Here is an 18,297-nt window from a genome sequence, read left to right as displayed (position 1 = left end):
TAAAATACCGTATATACCAGAGTATAAGCAGAGGCTCCTAATTTTACCACAAAAAAGTGGAACAACTTATTGACTCGCGTATAAGCCTAGGGTGGGAAATTTCAAAAATAAAAATAGATACCAATAAAATGTAATTGTAGTAATGCCCCATCCTGGTCCATCTTGTAGTAATGTGCCCCATCTTGTAGTAATGTGCCCATCGTTTTGTAATGTCCTCATTCCGGTCCCCTTCTTGTCCCCTATTACGCCGTTGTTCACATACACAAACAAAAAATTATTATTACCTGTCCTCTGTTCCTGCGGTGTCCTCTTACCCGCTTTCTGCGGACTGCAGGTGCATAGATGCCTCGATGATCTCGTTCGGCGCACGGTGCTGCCATCACTTCACTGCAATTGAATGGTTTGCAGCGCCACAAAGCATTCAACTACAGTAAAGCAATGAGGACAGTGGTGGCACGATCATCGAGGGGTCTATGTGCCTGCAGTCCGCAAGAAGCAGGTAAGAGGATACTGGAGGAACAGAGGACAGGTGAAGAATAATTTTTAGTGGGAACCTCACTTGAGTATAAGCTGAGAGGGCCAGTATATATGCTAAGTCTTAACTAAGAGAAGTTAAGTTTCATTAGAATAGGACAGGTGCTCGATATCTGTACCTATCACGCCATCGTCCCCATAAAACTCTCAATGCAGAAGTGAATGAAGGTGGATTACCCCTTTAATCTCACCATCGGTCTAGAAGTTTCCATAAAGAAATGCAGCACATTGCTCCCTAAGGGCCGTTTCACACATCCGGCACGTCGCCGGATCCGGCACACTCCAGTACAGTGTTCATACTGTACAATGGCATCGCGGCAACCTCCGGTCACATGCTGTCATGTGACCGGAGGTTGCCGCAATGCCATTGTACTGTATTACCCTGTACTGGAGTGTGACGGATCCGATGATCCGGCGAAATGCCAGATGTGTGAAACGGCCCTAAGCACTTACTAACTTTAAATCACAAAATAAAAAAATAAAGCATCTGAGCTAGTGTTGAGCAAGTAGTTGACTATTCGTACTCGCTATGCTGTTAGCGAGTACTGTCCGCAACTCGTATATACGTTACGAGTAGCGGACACAATGTAAGTTAGTGGTAAATACTCGCTAAGTAGCGAGTATCCCGAAAGCCGTACTATTCGCTACTCGCATGAACAGTACGGCTTTTGGGTTACTTGCTACTTAGCGAGTATTTCCAATTGACTTACATTGCGCCCGCTACTCGTAACGAATATGCGAATAGCGGACAGTACTCGCTAACAGCATAGTGAGTACGAATAGTCAACTACTCGCTCAACACTAGTCTGAGCCCATTGAAAAACTGCTTAATATTGACATGAGTTGGTATCAGAATTTATATCCTTTCTCCAAGGCTCTTGGACCAGGTGGCTTTCTTGTCCCACACAAAACTTATCGGAAGGGCTCCGATAAACCAGATTACTTTCTAACTTTTCATGCTTGTTTCCTAGTTTATTAGCTTCAGTGCTTCTTCTATGTAGGTTGGCAAAAGATTAATGTTTATTTTTAATTTTGGGCCTTTATACCAAATGTAGATGCCACAACATTATCAGTAAAAATTGTAGAATTTGCTCAAAAACATATCCCGAAAAATAAGTTGCTAAAGTCATCAAGTGTTACTTATAGCAATGGGAATAACGTATAGAAGATATGACAAGGTTGCATCAACTTTCAGACTTTAGGTTTAAAAATAGGGACGATTGAATACCTCAAATATTCGGCTTCGCGAATATCCGACGAATAGGTCGCTGCTATGCGAATATTTGATGCGCAATGTAAGTCTATGGGAAGCCCGAATAGTTAAGAATAGTTGTTATTCGGGTTTCCCATAGACTTACATTGCGCATCGAATATTCGCGAATAGTCGAATAGCAGCGACTTATTCGGCAAATATTCGCGAAGCCGAACATTTGAGGTATTCGATCATCCCTATTTAAAAAACTATAAAATAAATATATACATAGCTCTGCCAAAAATTAAGAAATCACTGCAAAATTGTCAGTTTTTCTGATTTTTCTCTTTATGAGTAAAATGTTAGTTGTTTATTTATTCTACAAACTACTGACGTTTCCGAATTTCCAAGCAATAAATTTTGTTTTTATTTTCTGAAGATGAAAAATGGACAAAATAACAAAAAAAAAAATTTTAACCCAAAAAGTAAAAAAAAAAAATAAAAAAAAAAATCCATATCCTTTAAAAGGAACCTGTCCGGTGCAATATGCAGCCAGAACCACAAGCAGTTTTGCGTGTATATTAGTAATTCCTGCCTAACTGTCCCTGTACACTAGCATAGATAAAGATATCTTTAGAAAAAGTATTTCTAAAGATCTTTTATCGTATGCTAATGAGCTCGGGGACTAGTCCCCTGGGCGTTAGTTCCCCGGCCAGTCGACCTCATCAGGATGTTAGTACACTCCTGTGGGTGTGCTATCATGCTCATGAATACGCAGCGTCAGAGGATGATCTCACTCACCTCTCCGCCACCATCGTGTCTGACGCTGGATTTCGGCTCAGTGCACATGACCCCGGAGTTTCGGTCATGTGCACTATGAAGACAAGTGTACGCGTCCTGGCTTTAAATTGAAGTAGTGCGCATGACCCAAACTCCGGCGTCATGCGCACTGAGCTGAAATCCAGCAATAGCAACAGAGATGTGAGTGAAATCATCCTCTGACGCTGCGCATTCATTAGCATGATAGCACGCCCACAAGGGTGTACTAACATGCTAATGGGGCTGACTATCCAGGGGAACTAACGCCCAGGGGACTAGTCCCCTCGCTCATTAGCATAAGAAATACTTTTTCTAAAGATCTCTATCTATACTAGTGTATACAGGGACAGTTATGCAGGGATTAGCAATATACACTCAGAACTGCTCATGGTCCTGGGTGCATATTGCACTCGACAGGTTCCCTTTAAGACAATTTGTTTTTTTTTTTAATAATCGCTTTTGCATCTAACAGTTAAAGGATATGAACTGTTTTTATAATTTTTTATAGACAAATTATCGTACTTTTTTTATAATTGATTTTGTATCCATCTAGCACACAGAAAAAAAATATACAAAAAGTCCATATCCTTTATTTAAAAAAAACAAAAAAAAACAGTCATGTCTTAATTTTTCTATATTTTTTTCTTTTCGTTGTGCTAGATAGAAGAACAATGATTTGTTTAAAAAAAAAAAAAAAAGTCATTTGTCTTAATCACTTTTGTATCTAGCACAAAGGAAAAAAAAATCTACGAAAAGTCGATATCCTTTATTAGTAAGGTAATTTGTCTTAAAAGATAGGATTGTTTTTTCGCAGACTTTTTTTATTTTATTCTGGATACAAAAGTGATAAAAATAAAACAACAAATTAATTTGCATTAATCGCTTTTGTATCTGGCACAAAGTAAAAAAAAAAAAAATCTGCAAAAAAAGTTCATATCCTTTCCAAATTATTTTTATATTTTTATTTTATTTATATTTTTAAAATTGCTTTTGTATCTAGAACAAAGTAAAAGAAAAAAGTTACAAAAAAGTTCAAATCCTTTAAGACAAAGGACTTTTTTTTTTTACTTTGTGCTAGATACTAAAGCTATTTTAAAAAAAACAAAACAAACTACAAAGTCCATATCCTTTATTAAAAAAAGTACCATAATTTGTCTTAAAGGAAGAGGAACTTTTGTTTTTTTTTTCTCTTTTGTGCTAGATACAAAAGCGATTATAAAAAAAATTACAAAAAAGTTCATATTCTTTAAGACAAAGGACTTTTTTTTTAAAATAGTTTTTGTAGCACAAAGTAAAAAAAATAAATAAAAATACAAAAAGTCCATACCCTTTATTAAAAAAGTAATTTGTCTTAAAGGATAGGAATGTTTTTTCGCAGACTTTTTTTTTTTTAGTTTGTTCTGGATTCAAAAGCGATTAAAAAAAAAAAAAAAAAGTAAATGTATTTGGCACAAAGTAAAAAATCTGCAAAAAAAAAGTCCACATCCTTTGACAAATTTATTTTTAAATTGCTTTTGTATCTAGAACAAAGTAAAAGAAGAAAATTACAAAGTTCATATTTTTTAAGATAAAGGACTTTTTTAAAATACCGTATTTTTCGGACTATAAGACGCACCCTGGTTTTAGAGGAGGAAAATAAAACTTTAATCAAAAAATGTGGTCATGACACACTGTTATAGGGCGAGGATCTGCTGCTGACACTGTTATGGGGGTAATGTCCCCAAATTCTCTACTAAGGTACCCCATCCTGGTAATGATCTTCCTGCCTTGAATATGATCCTGCTATAAACCCCCATCCAGCCTGTTCACATGCCCCCCCCATCCAGCCTGTTCACATGCCCCCCCCATCCAGCCTGTTCACATGCCCCCCCCATCCAGCCTGTTCACATGCCCCCCCCCATCCAGCCTGTTCACATGCCCCCCCCATCCAGCCTGTTCACATGCCCCCCCCATCCAGCCTGTTCACATGCCCCCCCCATCCAGCCTGTTCACATGCCCCCCCCATCCAGCCTGTTCACATGCCCCCCCCCATCCAGCCTGTTCACATGCCCCCCCCCATCCAGCCTGTTCACATGCCCCCCCCCATCCAGCCTGTTCACATGCCCCCCCCCCATCCAGCCTGTTCACATGCCCCCCCCATCCAGCCTGTTCACATGCCCCCCCCATCCAGCCTGTTCACATGCCCCCCCCCCCATCCAGCCTGTTCACATGCCCCCCCCCCCATCCAGCCTGTTCACATGCCCCCCCCCCATCCAGCCTGTTCACATGCCCCCCCCCCCCATCCAGCCTGTTCACATGCCCCCCCCCCATCCAGCCTGTTCACATGCCCCCCCCATCCAGCCTGTTCACATGCCCCCCCCCATCCAGCCTGTTCACATGCCCCCCCCCATCCAGCCTGTTCACATGCCCCCCCCCCATCCAGCCTGTTCACATGCCCCCCCCCCATCCAGCCTGTTCACATGCCCCCCCCCCCATCCAGCCTGTTCACATGCCCCCCCCCATCCAGCCTGTTCACATGCCCCCCCCCCATCCAGCCTGTTCACATGCCCCCCCCATCCAGCCTGTTCACATGCCCCCCCCCCCATCCAGCCTGTTCACATGCCCCCCCCCCCCCATCCAGCCTGTTCACATGCCCCCCCCCATCCAGCCTGTTCACATGCCCCCCCCCCATCCAGCCTGTTCACATGCCCCCCCCCCATCCAGCCTGTTCACATGCCCCCCCCCCATCCAGCCTGTTCACATGCCCCCCCCCCATCCAGCCTGTTCACATGCCCCCCCCCATCCAGCCTGTTCACATGCCCCCCCCCCATCCAGCCTGTTCACATGCCCCCCCCCCATCCAGCCTGTTCACATGCCCCCCCCCCATCCAGCCTGTTCACATGCCCCCCCCCCATCCAGCCTGTTCACATGCCCCCCCCCCCATCCAGCCTGTTCACATGCCCCCCCCCCCATCCAGCCTGTTCACATGCCCCCCCCCCATCCAGCCTGTTCACATGCCCCCCCCCCCATCCAGCCTGTTCACATGCCCCCCCCCCCATCCAGCCTGTTCACATGCCCCCCCCCCCCCCATCCAGCCTGTTCACATGCCCCCCCCCCCCATCCAGCCTGTTCACATGCCCCCCCCCCCATCCAGCCTGTTCACATGCCCCCCCCCCATCCAGCCTGTTCACATGCCCCCCCCCCATCCAGCCTGTTCACATGCCCCCCCCCCATCCAGCCTGTTCACATGCCCCCCCCCCATCCAGCCTGTTCACATGCCCCCCCCCCATCCAGCCTGTTCACATGCCCCCCCCCCATCCAGCCTGTTCACATGCCCCCCCCCCATCCAGCCTGTTCACATGCCCCCCCCCATCCAGCCTGTTCACATGCCCCCCCCCCATCCAGCCTGTTCACATGCCCCCCCCCCATCCAGCCTGTTCACATGCCCCCCCCCCATCCAGCCTGTTCACATGCCCCCCCCCCATCCAGCCTGTTCACATGCCCCCCCCCCCATCCAGCCTGTTCACATGCCCCCCCCCCATCCAGCCTGTTCACATGCCCCCCCCCCATCCAGCCTGTTCACATGCCCCCCCCCCATCCAGCCTGTTCACATGCCCCCCCCCCATCCAGCCTGTTCACATGCCCCCCCCCATCCAGCCTGTTCACATGCCCCCCCCCCATCCAGCCTGTTCACATGCCCCCCCCCCCCATCCAGCCTGTTCACATGCCCCCCCCCATCCAGCCTGTTCACATGCCCCCCCCCATCCAGCCTGTTCACATGCCCCCCCCCCATCCAGCCTGTTCACATGCCCCCCCCCCCCCATCCAGCCTGTTCACATGCCCCCCCCATCCAGCCTGTTCACATGCCCCCCCCCCATCCAGCCTGTTCACATGCCCCCCCCCCATCCAGCCTGTTCACATGCCCCCCCCCCATCCAGCCTGTTCACATGCCCCCCCCATCCAGCCTGTTCACATGCCCCCCCCCATCCAGCCTGTTCACATGCCCCCCCCATCCAGCCTGTTCACATGCCCCCCCCATCCAGCCTGTTCACATACCCCCCCCCATCCAGCCTGTTCACATACTCCCATCCTGCTATATGCCCCCATCGTGCTCATATACCATCCTGGTATATGGCCTGTATCCTATAGCACAGAGAAAAAAATAAACGTTTATACTCACCTTTTCCTCACTCCCTGCAGCCGATCATCTTCCTCTCTGCGCCACTGACCTGTGTGTGTGTGGAGCCGTTCCCCTGCTGCATCGCGATGTCTTCCTGTCTGTGCCGATCAGCTGACCGGCACAGATCAGCTGACCGGCACAGACAGGAAGACATCGTGTGCAGCAGGGGGACGGCTCCACACACGGGGACGGGTGAGTGTACGGATTCACTGCACCCCGCGCCGGTAATGACGCACGGGGGGCAGTGAATACAGCCGCACATGATCACTCCAGGCTGTAATTGCCAGGGGTGATCATGCCGGCTCTTTACTATGCGAGCGTCCCCGCTCATCCTTCCACCCACCTGTCAGTGCCGGCTTCAGCGCTGAGAGATGGGCGGGAGGATGGGCGTGCATATGTAATGAGCGGGCCCACGTGGTCACGAGCAGGCGCTGCTGCTGCCTGCTCGTGCCCCCGATGACCCGCAGCACCCTCATTCCCAGCCGCAGCCCTATAGTCAGACCATAAGACGCACCCCCAACTTTCCCCCAACATTTGGGAGAAAAAAAGTGCGTCTTATGGTCCGAAAAATACGGTAGCTTTTGTATCTAGCACAAAGTAAAAAAAAAAAAAAAAAAAATACAAAGTCCATATCCTTTATTAAAAAAGTAATTTGTCCTAAAGGAATATGAACTTGTGTTTTATTTTTCCTCCTTTCTGCTAGAAACAAAAGCGATCTTTTTTTTTTTTTAAATAATAAATAAAAAAAGTTCATATTCTTTTAGACTATTTTTTGTAACAATCACTTTTGTATCTAGCATAAAGTAAACAAATTAAAAAAATACAAAAAAAAGTCCATATCCTTTAAGATTGATTTTTTTTTTAAATAGTCATTTGTCTTAAAGGATATGAACTTTTTTGTAGATTTGTGTTTCCTCCATTGTGCAAGATACAAAAGCGATTTTATATATATAAAAAAAAAATCTTAAAAAGATATGAATTTTTTTTTAAAATCTCTTTTCTATTTAGTCTCTGGAAGCCCTAGATTGTGACTATCGTCAGGGACTGGAATTTTCAGGCTTTCAAAAATGTGTACGTCTTTTTTTTTTGTGTGTGACAAAAGTTCTGATGAAAAATAAGAAGATGAACATGAAATAAATTTTATATTTTATTGTCATTTTCTTACAAAGTAATACTCAACAATACATTTCAAACAGTGTACCGTATATTAAAAAAAAATACAGAAATCATACAACTAAAAAACAAAAATAATAATAAAAAAAAAATAAAAAAATAAAAAAAAAAGGAATGAATATTTATCTATCCATAATGTGGTTGGTTTTGTTTTGTTTTCCAATGTGGGGTGTTGGGGTGGGGAGGGGGGCTAAGGTTTAGCAGCCTACCTGAGACAGAACAGACAAGGGTGGGAACACAGGGACCTGAGACAAGCAGAAGCGGAAAAAACGGGTGCTCACAAATAACAAAAACTCCAGGAGCCACCAGAAAAAGGGAGCGTAAACACGAGAGCTTACACAGGTAAAAATATCTACTGCCAGATAGACTTACAATCTGCCCTAAAACCAGCCAGCATGAGGAATGTCCATTGTGTACCTTCCACGCACTCCCATGTTAAGTATCACAATCCGAGAACTTTGGGAGGAGATGCCATGGCCCATTTGTAAAAAGACGAAAAAGGCTGAAAAACTCGACAAAGCTCTAATAAAATGAATAGTCAGTAAAAAGTTAAGACCCTGTGATATCCTGCTATGGGAGCGGAGGAAGGATTGGGGGGAGCGGGGTCGCGGAAGAAGTCGTCAGACAGCCAAACAATGGCACAACACGGACAGATAACCGGAGAGGAGTCCAGGTACGGTATATTCAAACAATACACTTCACACGTAACAAGAAAAATAGGAAACAAGATTTCCAGTATTTTCAAGGAATAATAATAATTTTTATCAAAGGAAACATACAGAAGAAAAATAGTTTCTGGAATGGTAAGAACACAAGAACACTCTAAAAATTTAGATTTTTTTTTTGTTTGTTGTTTTTGTCCATCATTGCCCCAGGCACAGTTGTTGGAAAAAAAAAATCTTGGTAGGGGGCTTTTTTTTTTCTTTTTATCTTTTTCAATGGCAGCAAAATTAACATTTTATATCCAAACTTGACATGTTTAAGAAAGCATTTCCGATCAATGGATTATGTATACACAGTGTAAAGGAGTTGACATTAAAAGCATATTGTATATACCGGAAAGAAATATATTCTTTATGTAATATCAAACGATTATGGATGAGACCGGAAGGGTGAAGAAAAAAAAAGTACTAAAATATCCAAAAGTAAAATGTAAATTTTAGAAAAAGGAATAAAAATAAGGATGGGAGCAATCATTTATTTTAATTAAATTTAAAAAGATCTTAAGAGATCCAATTTTAGAAAATAAAAAAAGATCCAATTCTATAATTTATAAAGAAATCCAATTTTAAAAAATAAAGATCCAATTCTCTAAAAGAAAAGAGATCCAATTTAAAAAATAAAAAGATCCCATTTTAGAAAATAAAGAGATTGAATTTAGAAAATAAAAAAGAAATCCAATTCTATAAAGGAAAAATAAAAAGAACAAATTTAGAAAATAAAAAGATCTCAATTTTAGAAAATTGAGATTAATTTTTTTTTATTTTCTAAAATTCAAATTTTATAAAAAAAAAAGATCCACTTCTATAAAAGAAAATAGAGATTCAATTTAGAAAATAGAAATTCAATTCAGAAAATAAAAAGGTCCAATTTTAGAAAAGAGATCGAATTTTAGAAAGCTAAAAAAAATAATCAATTCTATAAAGAAAGAGATTCAATTTAGAAAATAAAAAGATCCAATTTTAGAAAACAAAGATTGAATTTTAAAATTTAAAAAAAAAAATCAATTTAGAAAAATAAATTGAATGCTAAAGAGCAATGTACAAAAATTAAGAGCAAGATTTTTAAAAATCTTTTTAGAGAAGGGGTTACAGACCTCTATTCAGGTCTTTCGCTGCTTTTACAATCCCCCTGAGGCGAGGATTATAGCATATTAGTACATTATTTCACTAGGAAGAAGTGGTATTTTTGTTTTTATACGTCAGCTCGTGTTACCAAACATAGCCTACGGCTACATCACCTGAAAAAGTCACAGGAAAGGGTTTAAAACATAAACTCTAAATCCAACTACCCCCTAAGGGGAAAAAAAAAAATCTGACTCATCCACAACTATTTGAAGAATGTTACATAAAGAGAATAGTTCTCCCTTATAAAGTACAAATTTCTAGAAAACTGTTGTTATGTAATCAAACACATCAATGACCAAGACCGTTCCAGAACCGCCGTCTACTTCCCTTAAACACTTCCAGTAAAAACAAAAAAAACAAACTGCACCGTAAAGATGGCTGGAAGATATAAACTAACCCTCCTAAATTTTTATGAGATTTTAAGAAACAAGCAAAAAGATCAAAAATCACAATATTTCTTCTGTTCTTGATTACACGATATAACAATTCATTTTTCAATATTACCATCCCAACGGCAATTAATTTCTTAGAGATACATGAAAAATTATTTTGACAAGCTAAAAAGCATGAAATGTTCACGAGAGATTGAGCGTCTTGGCATGTTCGCTTGACTATATCGAAGCTTTGTGCCTCTTTACGGAGCAGAATAGAAGAACTCACTAGAAGCAAATCTAGGAGTTGGTCACACCACCAAATTTTCTTTTACGAGGATTGAATTTCTTTTCGTTTTATCAACTCGAGAAGAAAAACTTACGATAAAGTTTTCCATCTTTCTCCAGCTATGGATCTTATCTTGGTAAACAGAAAAATTTGGTGTTGAGTGAAGACTAGAGATGAGCAAATCTGTTTCATTTGAATTTCAGATTCTTCAAACAGAATTTGTAATTTGATTCTTGTGACTCTGACAAAGTGGTGACCAACAGACAACCATCTTTGCTGCCCCTTTAGATGACCATGAAAAAGATGAATATTCATCTCTAAGCAAATCTGTTCCGCCACCAGATCTCTCATCTGGTCCTCAACTCTACGGCCTCTTCTTTCCTCATCCATGGCATGCAGTGTCCTCTGCCTCCATCTTCCCTCTTACTTGGGGGTTCTGGTGCTGGGTGGGCATTGAATGCCATAATACAAGTTGGCCTAGTCAGTGCCTTGTGCTAAGAACGTTATATCGCAGGACAACTTGTCTCCAGAAGCACCAACGTAGAGTTTAGATGGAAGATGGATGGAAGATGTTGCATGCCGATGAAATTGAAACTGAAGATATCCTAGGCCAAATTTTCTCCTGAAGCCCCAACGTAGAGTTAAGATGAAGATGTTGCGTGCTGATGAGAAGGAAAAGGAAACTGAAGAGATATCATAGGCCAAATTGTCTCCTGCAGCCCCAACGTAGTGCTAAGATGGGGGAAGATGGAGGAAGATTGAGGAAGATGTTGCGTGCCGATGAAAAGAAAAAGGAGACTGGAGAGATATAGGCCAACTTGTCTCTTGAAGCCCCAACGTAGTGTTAAGATGGAGATGTTGCAAGCCGATGAGAAGAGAAAGCGGGAAATCTACGGTGGTGGCACAGGCAAATGTCCATTTATCTAATTCATCCTATTTCCCTGACCCGCCATTGAATAAATTTGAAGCAAACTGATTTTCCGAGCCAAATTCAAGCAAACTTTGGGACTCGAATTTCAGATTTGCTCATCACAAGTCAAGATATACTGTAGACTTGCTTCCAGCTGGCTTCTCCATTCCGGCCATACTTTAGTCCCAGTGTGGACTGCACTAAAAATTATACTTTAGTCCCAGTGTGGACTGAAGTATAATGTTTTAGTGTGAACCCCTGTGTCTTCTATCTATGGGTTGATGAGGAATGTAAATGATGAAATGAAAATGGCTCCTGTGACGATGCACACATACATGGAATTGAGGAGTCAAGCTAGGGCGCTCTACCGGCACAATTCTATCTAGGACTGTGGGAATTCATCTTTTTTCTTAAAAAAAACCCTTTTTTTTATTTTCATTCTTTCTAAACAAGTACACAACAGAAAACATAAGAGTCAGCTCGGTACCATCTTAAAACAACCCCATACATTTCAAATTTCGTAAGACGATATAGGTGCAGCTCTACTCAGCAATATACAGTGGGTTTGACAAGAAAGCAACGCACTTACCCTGCTAACACCTTCTATAGCAGCAATGACATCTCATTATTATTTTTTTTTTGTATTTTTTTTACACTTTAACAACTTCAGACTTAACCCTTCGGACAACACAATAATATTACAGATAATATAATACAGGCTGCTCTTAGTAGAGTTACGAGAAGAGTTGAATGCCTTCGTTTCACAGTTGGTGGTACCGCATATGTTTCTTACCAAAAATTAAAAAATAAAAATAAAAAGTTGCAGGAGGGTAGAAACTCATACTGTAGAAACATTTGTAGTGGACATCACAGCCCTGTACTAAGACACAGCACTGAGAGAGAGGAAGATTCTCGTGGAAGAATAATGAGGTGAGGAGAAAAAAACTCGCGCTGACGAGGCATGGGGAGCAACAGAAAAAGGGTAAACAGATGAGAAAAAGAAGGGCTATCTATGAGTGTTAAAAATATTTTAAATTTGATTTATCAGAGCAGAAGGATTTTTTTTTTTCAATGTACACCCCCTTCCTTTTCCTCCAACTTGTTTAAAAAAGGCACATCCGCTTGTATTTCCGCCAACTGTCCGAGGTGGGGTGGGATGGAGATATAGGAGCTTCCTCACGCTTGAAGTGCAGTTGGTTCTGTAAAGTCTCTCTTTTTTTTACGCTCTACTTAATTAATCGAGGCAAAATTCACTTCCCAGAAAAGAGCAAAATGACTTCTCCGTATCACACGCCTGATATCCAGAAAGGGACGCACGGAATAAGCACCATGATGGAGGGTGAAGACACGGGCACAATAAAAGTACAAGAAAGGGTCAGATGAGAGGCATTGCACAAGATGAAGAGGAGGAGTTAAAAAACCCCAAAACTATAGGATGGGGACAGTTCCTGGAGAAGGTGACGTGGAAAGAAAGATCAGGCAACAGTTGGGTAGGGATGGAGTTACAGGATGGTTCTTCATTGGAAAGAGCTTTTCTAGAAGCAAGAGGATGTTAGCAATCCCATTGGGAAGTGTAATGAGGTGGACAAACACAAGAAAAAAGCTCAAAGAAATGGCACAAGACAAGAGTATAAAGCACCCCAGCAGGAAGTGACACGAAAACCAGCCGGGAACATAACAAGAACTTCTCGGGAAAGTGAAATAAAAAAAACAAGCAAGGCACCAAATTGTCTGCAGATGATAAATAAGCCTCTTCAGTGAACGAGGAGCCTGTGAAAAAGATGGGCGTAAAAAGCTCGGCCTACAGTATCCTCCTCCACTGAGGAGTCCGGAATCCATATTTTTACTTGCAACCCTATCCCCAACCCACCCCCTCCACAAAATAAAAAAACAAACATTTCAAGCTCCTGTTATTCCCATGAAAGGAAAGTGGCAAACAATAAAAGCAGAGAGTGTTGTGGGGCAATCACTTTATACCAGATGGGTCCCCCGCTCCTCCATCCGCTCCAAAACCAAATGATAAAAAAAACGCAAGACGTTGGAAGGTCCTTCTCCCTTCGGGTGGTGAGTCTGAACAGAGCCCACACCCTTCAACAAGGCCAGGCTAGATAAAATATTCCTTCTTCTCTTCACAGCTGTTCTGCCCACCCTCTGCATTGATGATTGCAGTGTCTGCGTCTGCTGCGTCATCGGCGCCTTTGGCTTCATGGGTGAAGTATGTTCCTACAGGCGAGAAAAATAAATAAGAAACCTCTTAGATTTCGATATACTAGGAGATTTCAGGCACAATTGTCAGGCACGCAGGTTTCAGGTTTTCTGCAGCTCAAATGTTGCCAACTCTGTCTCAGTCTATACAGTAAAGCCGATGGTGGAAGATCTAATGATAGCTCTAATGTCCTTTTTGGCAGTACAAGATTTATAGTCTACTTTTTACACAACAACATTTTTTTTTCTTAGACTCAACCTTATCAAGCTTTCTATTATGGAAAACATATGTGGGCTGTTTATAGGTATTATTAGAGGTACAGATGACATTTCCAACATTATTTCTTCGGTAACCACCCAAAAAATACCAAAAAAAATACCCAACAAATCTGGTATGGTTTTTCAATTTTTTTTTGTTCTGATTCTGTGTCCACATGATCAGAATGACGGACAATTACGGCATTCCGCGCCAAGTATATCCCACAGAAAGCAGACGGGTATGGCATTTTGTACCTATTGGTTAATAGTAGGGATGAGCGGTCCCGCACAAGTTAGGTTCAGCCGGACTTTAGATAAAGTTCCGTTTAGGACCCGGACTTGACCTGCACCCCAATAGAAGTCACTAATTGGGCAGTTTGGGTCTCCGTCCACACGCAGCCAGCCATTAACACATCAATTCCGGGGGGCAGCGCAGCAGGGTTTTTCCATTTTTATGGTGTGCACACTACATCTGATCACGCTGTTGTTACCCCCAGTCTGAGCCATCCAAACACTACAAGTGGCTCGCACCGAGTGTACCGGAGCACAACGATGCTCGAGCGAGTGGTTTGCATACGTAAAGCACCCAAACTCTTGTTTGTTTTTATAAAGTCCCTGTTCGGTACAAAGACAGAACTTCGCATTCGCTCTTCTCTAGTTAATAGTTTTTATTATTGCTTTGTCTATAACTACTATTCATTGCACCAGCCAAAAAATGAAGCAAGTACACTGCACTTTTATTACACTACGCACACAAAAAAAGAAATAGGGAAAAAAAAAATATCTAAAAAATAAATAAAAATCTATGGCTACAGTTCAAGCAAAGTAGTAAGAATAGTCGTGGACTTCTTGATTCCAAGTCTTACTTGCGGAAATGGAAGGGGAAGAAGGGGTGAGGGATAAAATAATACAAAATATTTGGACTTATTCTACAACAGTTTACTGGAAAAATGGAAGTTAAAATCTAAACTTATTTACCTTTATGTCGAGCAAAGTATCGTCCCAGGATGATGAGAAGGCAAAGCATAGCGAAGACAACAACAGCCACAACTCCCCCGATTACGGCATGGTCTACACCTAGAGGACCCTCCTCTGCTGCTCGTGTATCTGTTAGATAAAGAGATGGTTAAGAAGCACGGAAGGAAATAGGTTACACACAGAGGAAAATTACAAAGGCACTAAGGTGGTTTATGCAAGGGTGACCGGCTCAGTTAGTGATGCATTATACTGAGTTATACATTTTCTTCTAAGAAATAGTTATATATTGCCCTTAAATCGCAACTGTCATTTCACGTGGCTTTTCAGAATAAGATGTCATGAGAAATTTTTCACCAATTTTCTACTGTGCAGGCTATCGGTAATTTTCTGTTGTCTCTGAGCTAGTGGGTGGTGACTAAATGCTATGATGTCTCCCATAAATCGCGCACACAGACATGAGGAATTAAGGGATTGCTGCTTTGCTGTCTCTGTATAGTAAATGGTCAAAAGAAGCAGCATGTATGACATTATACTGCAGTATTGAGCAGCGCGGCTGTGGCTCCCGGACCGGGCAAGCGCGGCTGCGGCTCCCGGACTGGGCAGCACGACTGCAACTCCAGCAGTAGAGCGAGATAAGACATTAGAAAGAAGCAGCACTTTTAGGTATATTCAGAATCATTGAGTAATTTAGATGGCAGAGGAGAAGTGTTGGATCATAAATAGAGAAAAAAAATATATATTTCTCCAGTTAGAATGATTGCTTATGTTTGCCAGTTCTATTGATTATGCAACGTTTATTAACCATTTAACGACCATCATCCGTTTTGTTAAACCACACTTAATGTCTCTGCAAATTTGTAGATTTACTAACGTAGCTATGTTAGCAATAAGACCTAAGTGATTAGAGAACTAAATTAGTAAACCTACTTTATGGCCAGGAATGGCTATCTTTGGTTATGCCTTATACATGGTATATTAAATGCTAAAATCACTACCCTACGCAAAAACAAAGAATGGTAAAATCTAGTTTGCTAAAAGTTTCTGAATTTCAATCTCGGTAATACTTAGAATTGGTAGATGATCCAACAACTCGGTCCAACGGTAAAGGGAAAATATTAGTATAAAGTACATTAAGTGCTTGTTTCAACCGTACATTAACGTAAACTTCAGACTGCAAAAATACCGGTGTATAGAATGTGAATAACCGAGTGAATTAGCCGTGCTGTCCTCTGATCGCCCAGTTAACGGTATGATAAATTCGGGTAAAGATTTGCCGGCGTGTTCCCACTGAGCCTCGGCTGATAGATCTGTCATTTACAGGTTCAGACTGAACGTCTCGAAGCAGAAACCCTAATGCTAAGTGACGGTTATCGATTCGAGCCCTGGTGCAGGTAAGGAAGCTCACAGGGGACACATCGTGTAGAAATTTATAAATTGCAACTTAAGCAGGAATGGAAACAAGGTAACAGTAGCAATTTAATTAAAACTATTCGGTCCGATCCTTAGAATAAAAATATCTGCACAATCTAATGATCACAAAGGCACCCAATGAAGTTGTGGCACGTGGATTGCCTTTCAATAGAGATGAGCAACAAGATTCGCATTACACTGGTGCGGCGTCTTCTTTGGAACACTTGGATCCGGACGTGGGCGGCGCAAATTTCTATGACCGGCATTTGATTGCTAGGGTCCTAGGCCCCTTTTGCCAATATTAGACCACTATGATGGTCTAGTAAAAGAAAAAAGGCGCCCAAGATGTGTGTTCCAGTGTCGGTGAAGAAAGATCGCACTGCCCCGATTCAGCTGCAACGAAGTACCGAAGTGGATGCCGAACCACCGGAGTGTGCAACTTTCTGCTCATCTCTACTTTTCAGTCTTTCAATATTTTTCCACTTAAGACGACTTAAAAGATATGGTCTATGATCAAAAATGGCACTTCTTACAGAAAAGAAAGAACAAAGGACAGGAGGGTCGCCTTAAAGGTTTTGTCCAAAATTAGAAACACATGGATGCCTTCACGGAAAACCAGTCTGGCTCTTGCCTACAGTTTGTGTCTGGTATTGCAACTCAAACGCTATTCAAACTGATTGTGCAACATCACACACAACCAGGGTACAGGGAGGGGTAGAGTTGAATTTCGGAAGAAGGCAGCCATGTTTTTTTTCTACTCCAACTTATTTTCATCCTTAAAGAGGTTGTCTCATCTGGTCTTCAGGACCGCACCATCCCCATCCTCCAAGCTCTCTGTTTCCCAACTGTGTTCTCTGCGATGTTGCAAGTCTAGGCAGCATAGAGTCATCGGAGGAGCAATGAAGTTGGCCGGGTCCAGTGATCCAGCCTGCAGAGCAGCACTCAAACTCTATGACACAGAACTTGTAAATAATGATGCTTGGCGTGCATCTCAAGTACCAGGTATAATGGAAGTCCATGAACTCAAACAGTTCTAAAGAAGATTTTTCAGAAAAATGCTCAAGTTCACCACTGACTTCCATTATAGTTGTGAGTCAAGCCCTGTCTGAGTATCCCAACTACTCATTACGAGCACCTGTGCATAGTAGTGCCCACTCATCACTAGTTACTAGTATTGAGCACCTGAGAATGGTAGTGCCCGCTCATCACTAGTTACCAGTACAGAGAACCAGAGCATGGTAATGCCCGCTCATCACTAGTTACGAGTATCGAGCATGGTAGTGCCCGCTCATCACTAGATACAAGTACTGAGCACCCAAGCATGGTAGTGACGAGTACCGAGCATGGTAGTGCTCGGTCATCACTAGATACAAGTACTGAGCACCCGAGCATGGTAGTGCCCACTCATCACTAGTTACGAGTACCGGGTACCCGAGCATATGATAGTGCTCACTCATCACTAGTTACGAGTACCGAGCATGGTAGTGCCCGCTCATCACTAGTTACGAGTACTGAGCACCTGAGCATGGTAGTGCCCACTCATCACTAGTTACGAGTACAGAGCACCTGAGCATGGTAGTGCTCACTCATCACTAGTATTGAGCACCTGAGCATGGTAATACCCGCTCATCACTAGTTAGGAGTACTGAGCACCCGAGCATGGTAGTGCCCGCTCATCACTAGTTACTAGTATTGAGCACCTGAGCATGGTAATGCCCTCTTATCACTAGTTAGGAGTACCGAGCACCCGAGCATGGTAGTGCCCGCTCATCACTAGTTACTAGTATTATGCACCTGAGCATGGTAATGCCCACTTATCACTAGTTAGGAGTACCGAGCACCCAAGCATGCTAACATGCTAACCAAATTAGTGCTATATATTCTATAAAAGAGTAGACACATTCAACAAAGTTGGAATTTTTTTTTATTCTAGCCAGACATTTCAGATTGTGTTCAACTATAACCTATTCCTCTCACCCCCACCCCATGCATCCATGCCTGATCGCCCATGTGTCCCGAATGTGGAAAGTAGAGTGAATCTCTTATCAGAGTACAAAAGGATTTGGCCATATTGAAGAAATGATCCAACTGGCCGGCATTTGGCTATCTCTGACGGTATCGTAGACAACAAATGGAACGTGAACCGGTCTCT

At 42.6% G+C, this 18,297-nt stretch overlaps 1 protein-coding gene across 5 annotated transcripts in view; it reads right to left on the bottom strand.

Annotated features, from left to right (window-relative positions):
- Positions 1-12,313: 12,313 nt before the first annotated feature.
- Positions 12,314-18,297, bottom strand: part of CADM1 (cell adhesion molecule 1) — a 312,527-nt gene continuing 306,543 nt past the window's right edge. For all 5 annotated transcript variants that reach the window (XM_075328726.1, XM_075328727.1, XM_075328729.1 and 2 more), the window contains 2 exons: positions 14,736-14,864; positions 12,314-13,517 (listed from right to left, as the gene is read on the bottom strand). In XM_075328726.1, the coding sequence (XP_075184841.1) occupies positions 13,399-13,517; positions 14,736-14,864 (248 nt within the window). In that variant the 3' untranslated portion in view covers positions 12,314-13,398. The remainder of the gene's footprint in view (positions 13,518-14,735; positions 14,865-18,297) is intronic.

Source organism: Anomaloglossus baeobatrachus, chromosome 11, assembly GCF_048569485.1.
Source record: "Anomaloglossus baeobatrachus isolate aAnoBae1 chromosome 11, aAnoBae1.hap1, whole genome shotgun sequence".
NCBI classification, from domain to species: Eukaryota; Metazoa; Chordata; class Amphibia; order Anura; family Aromobatidae; genus Anomaloglossus; species Anomaloglossus baeobatrachus.
This window is presented reverse-complemented; position numbering and strand designations above follow the sequence as displayed.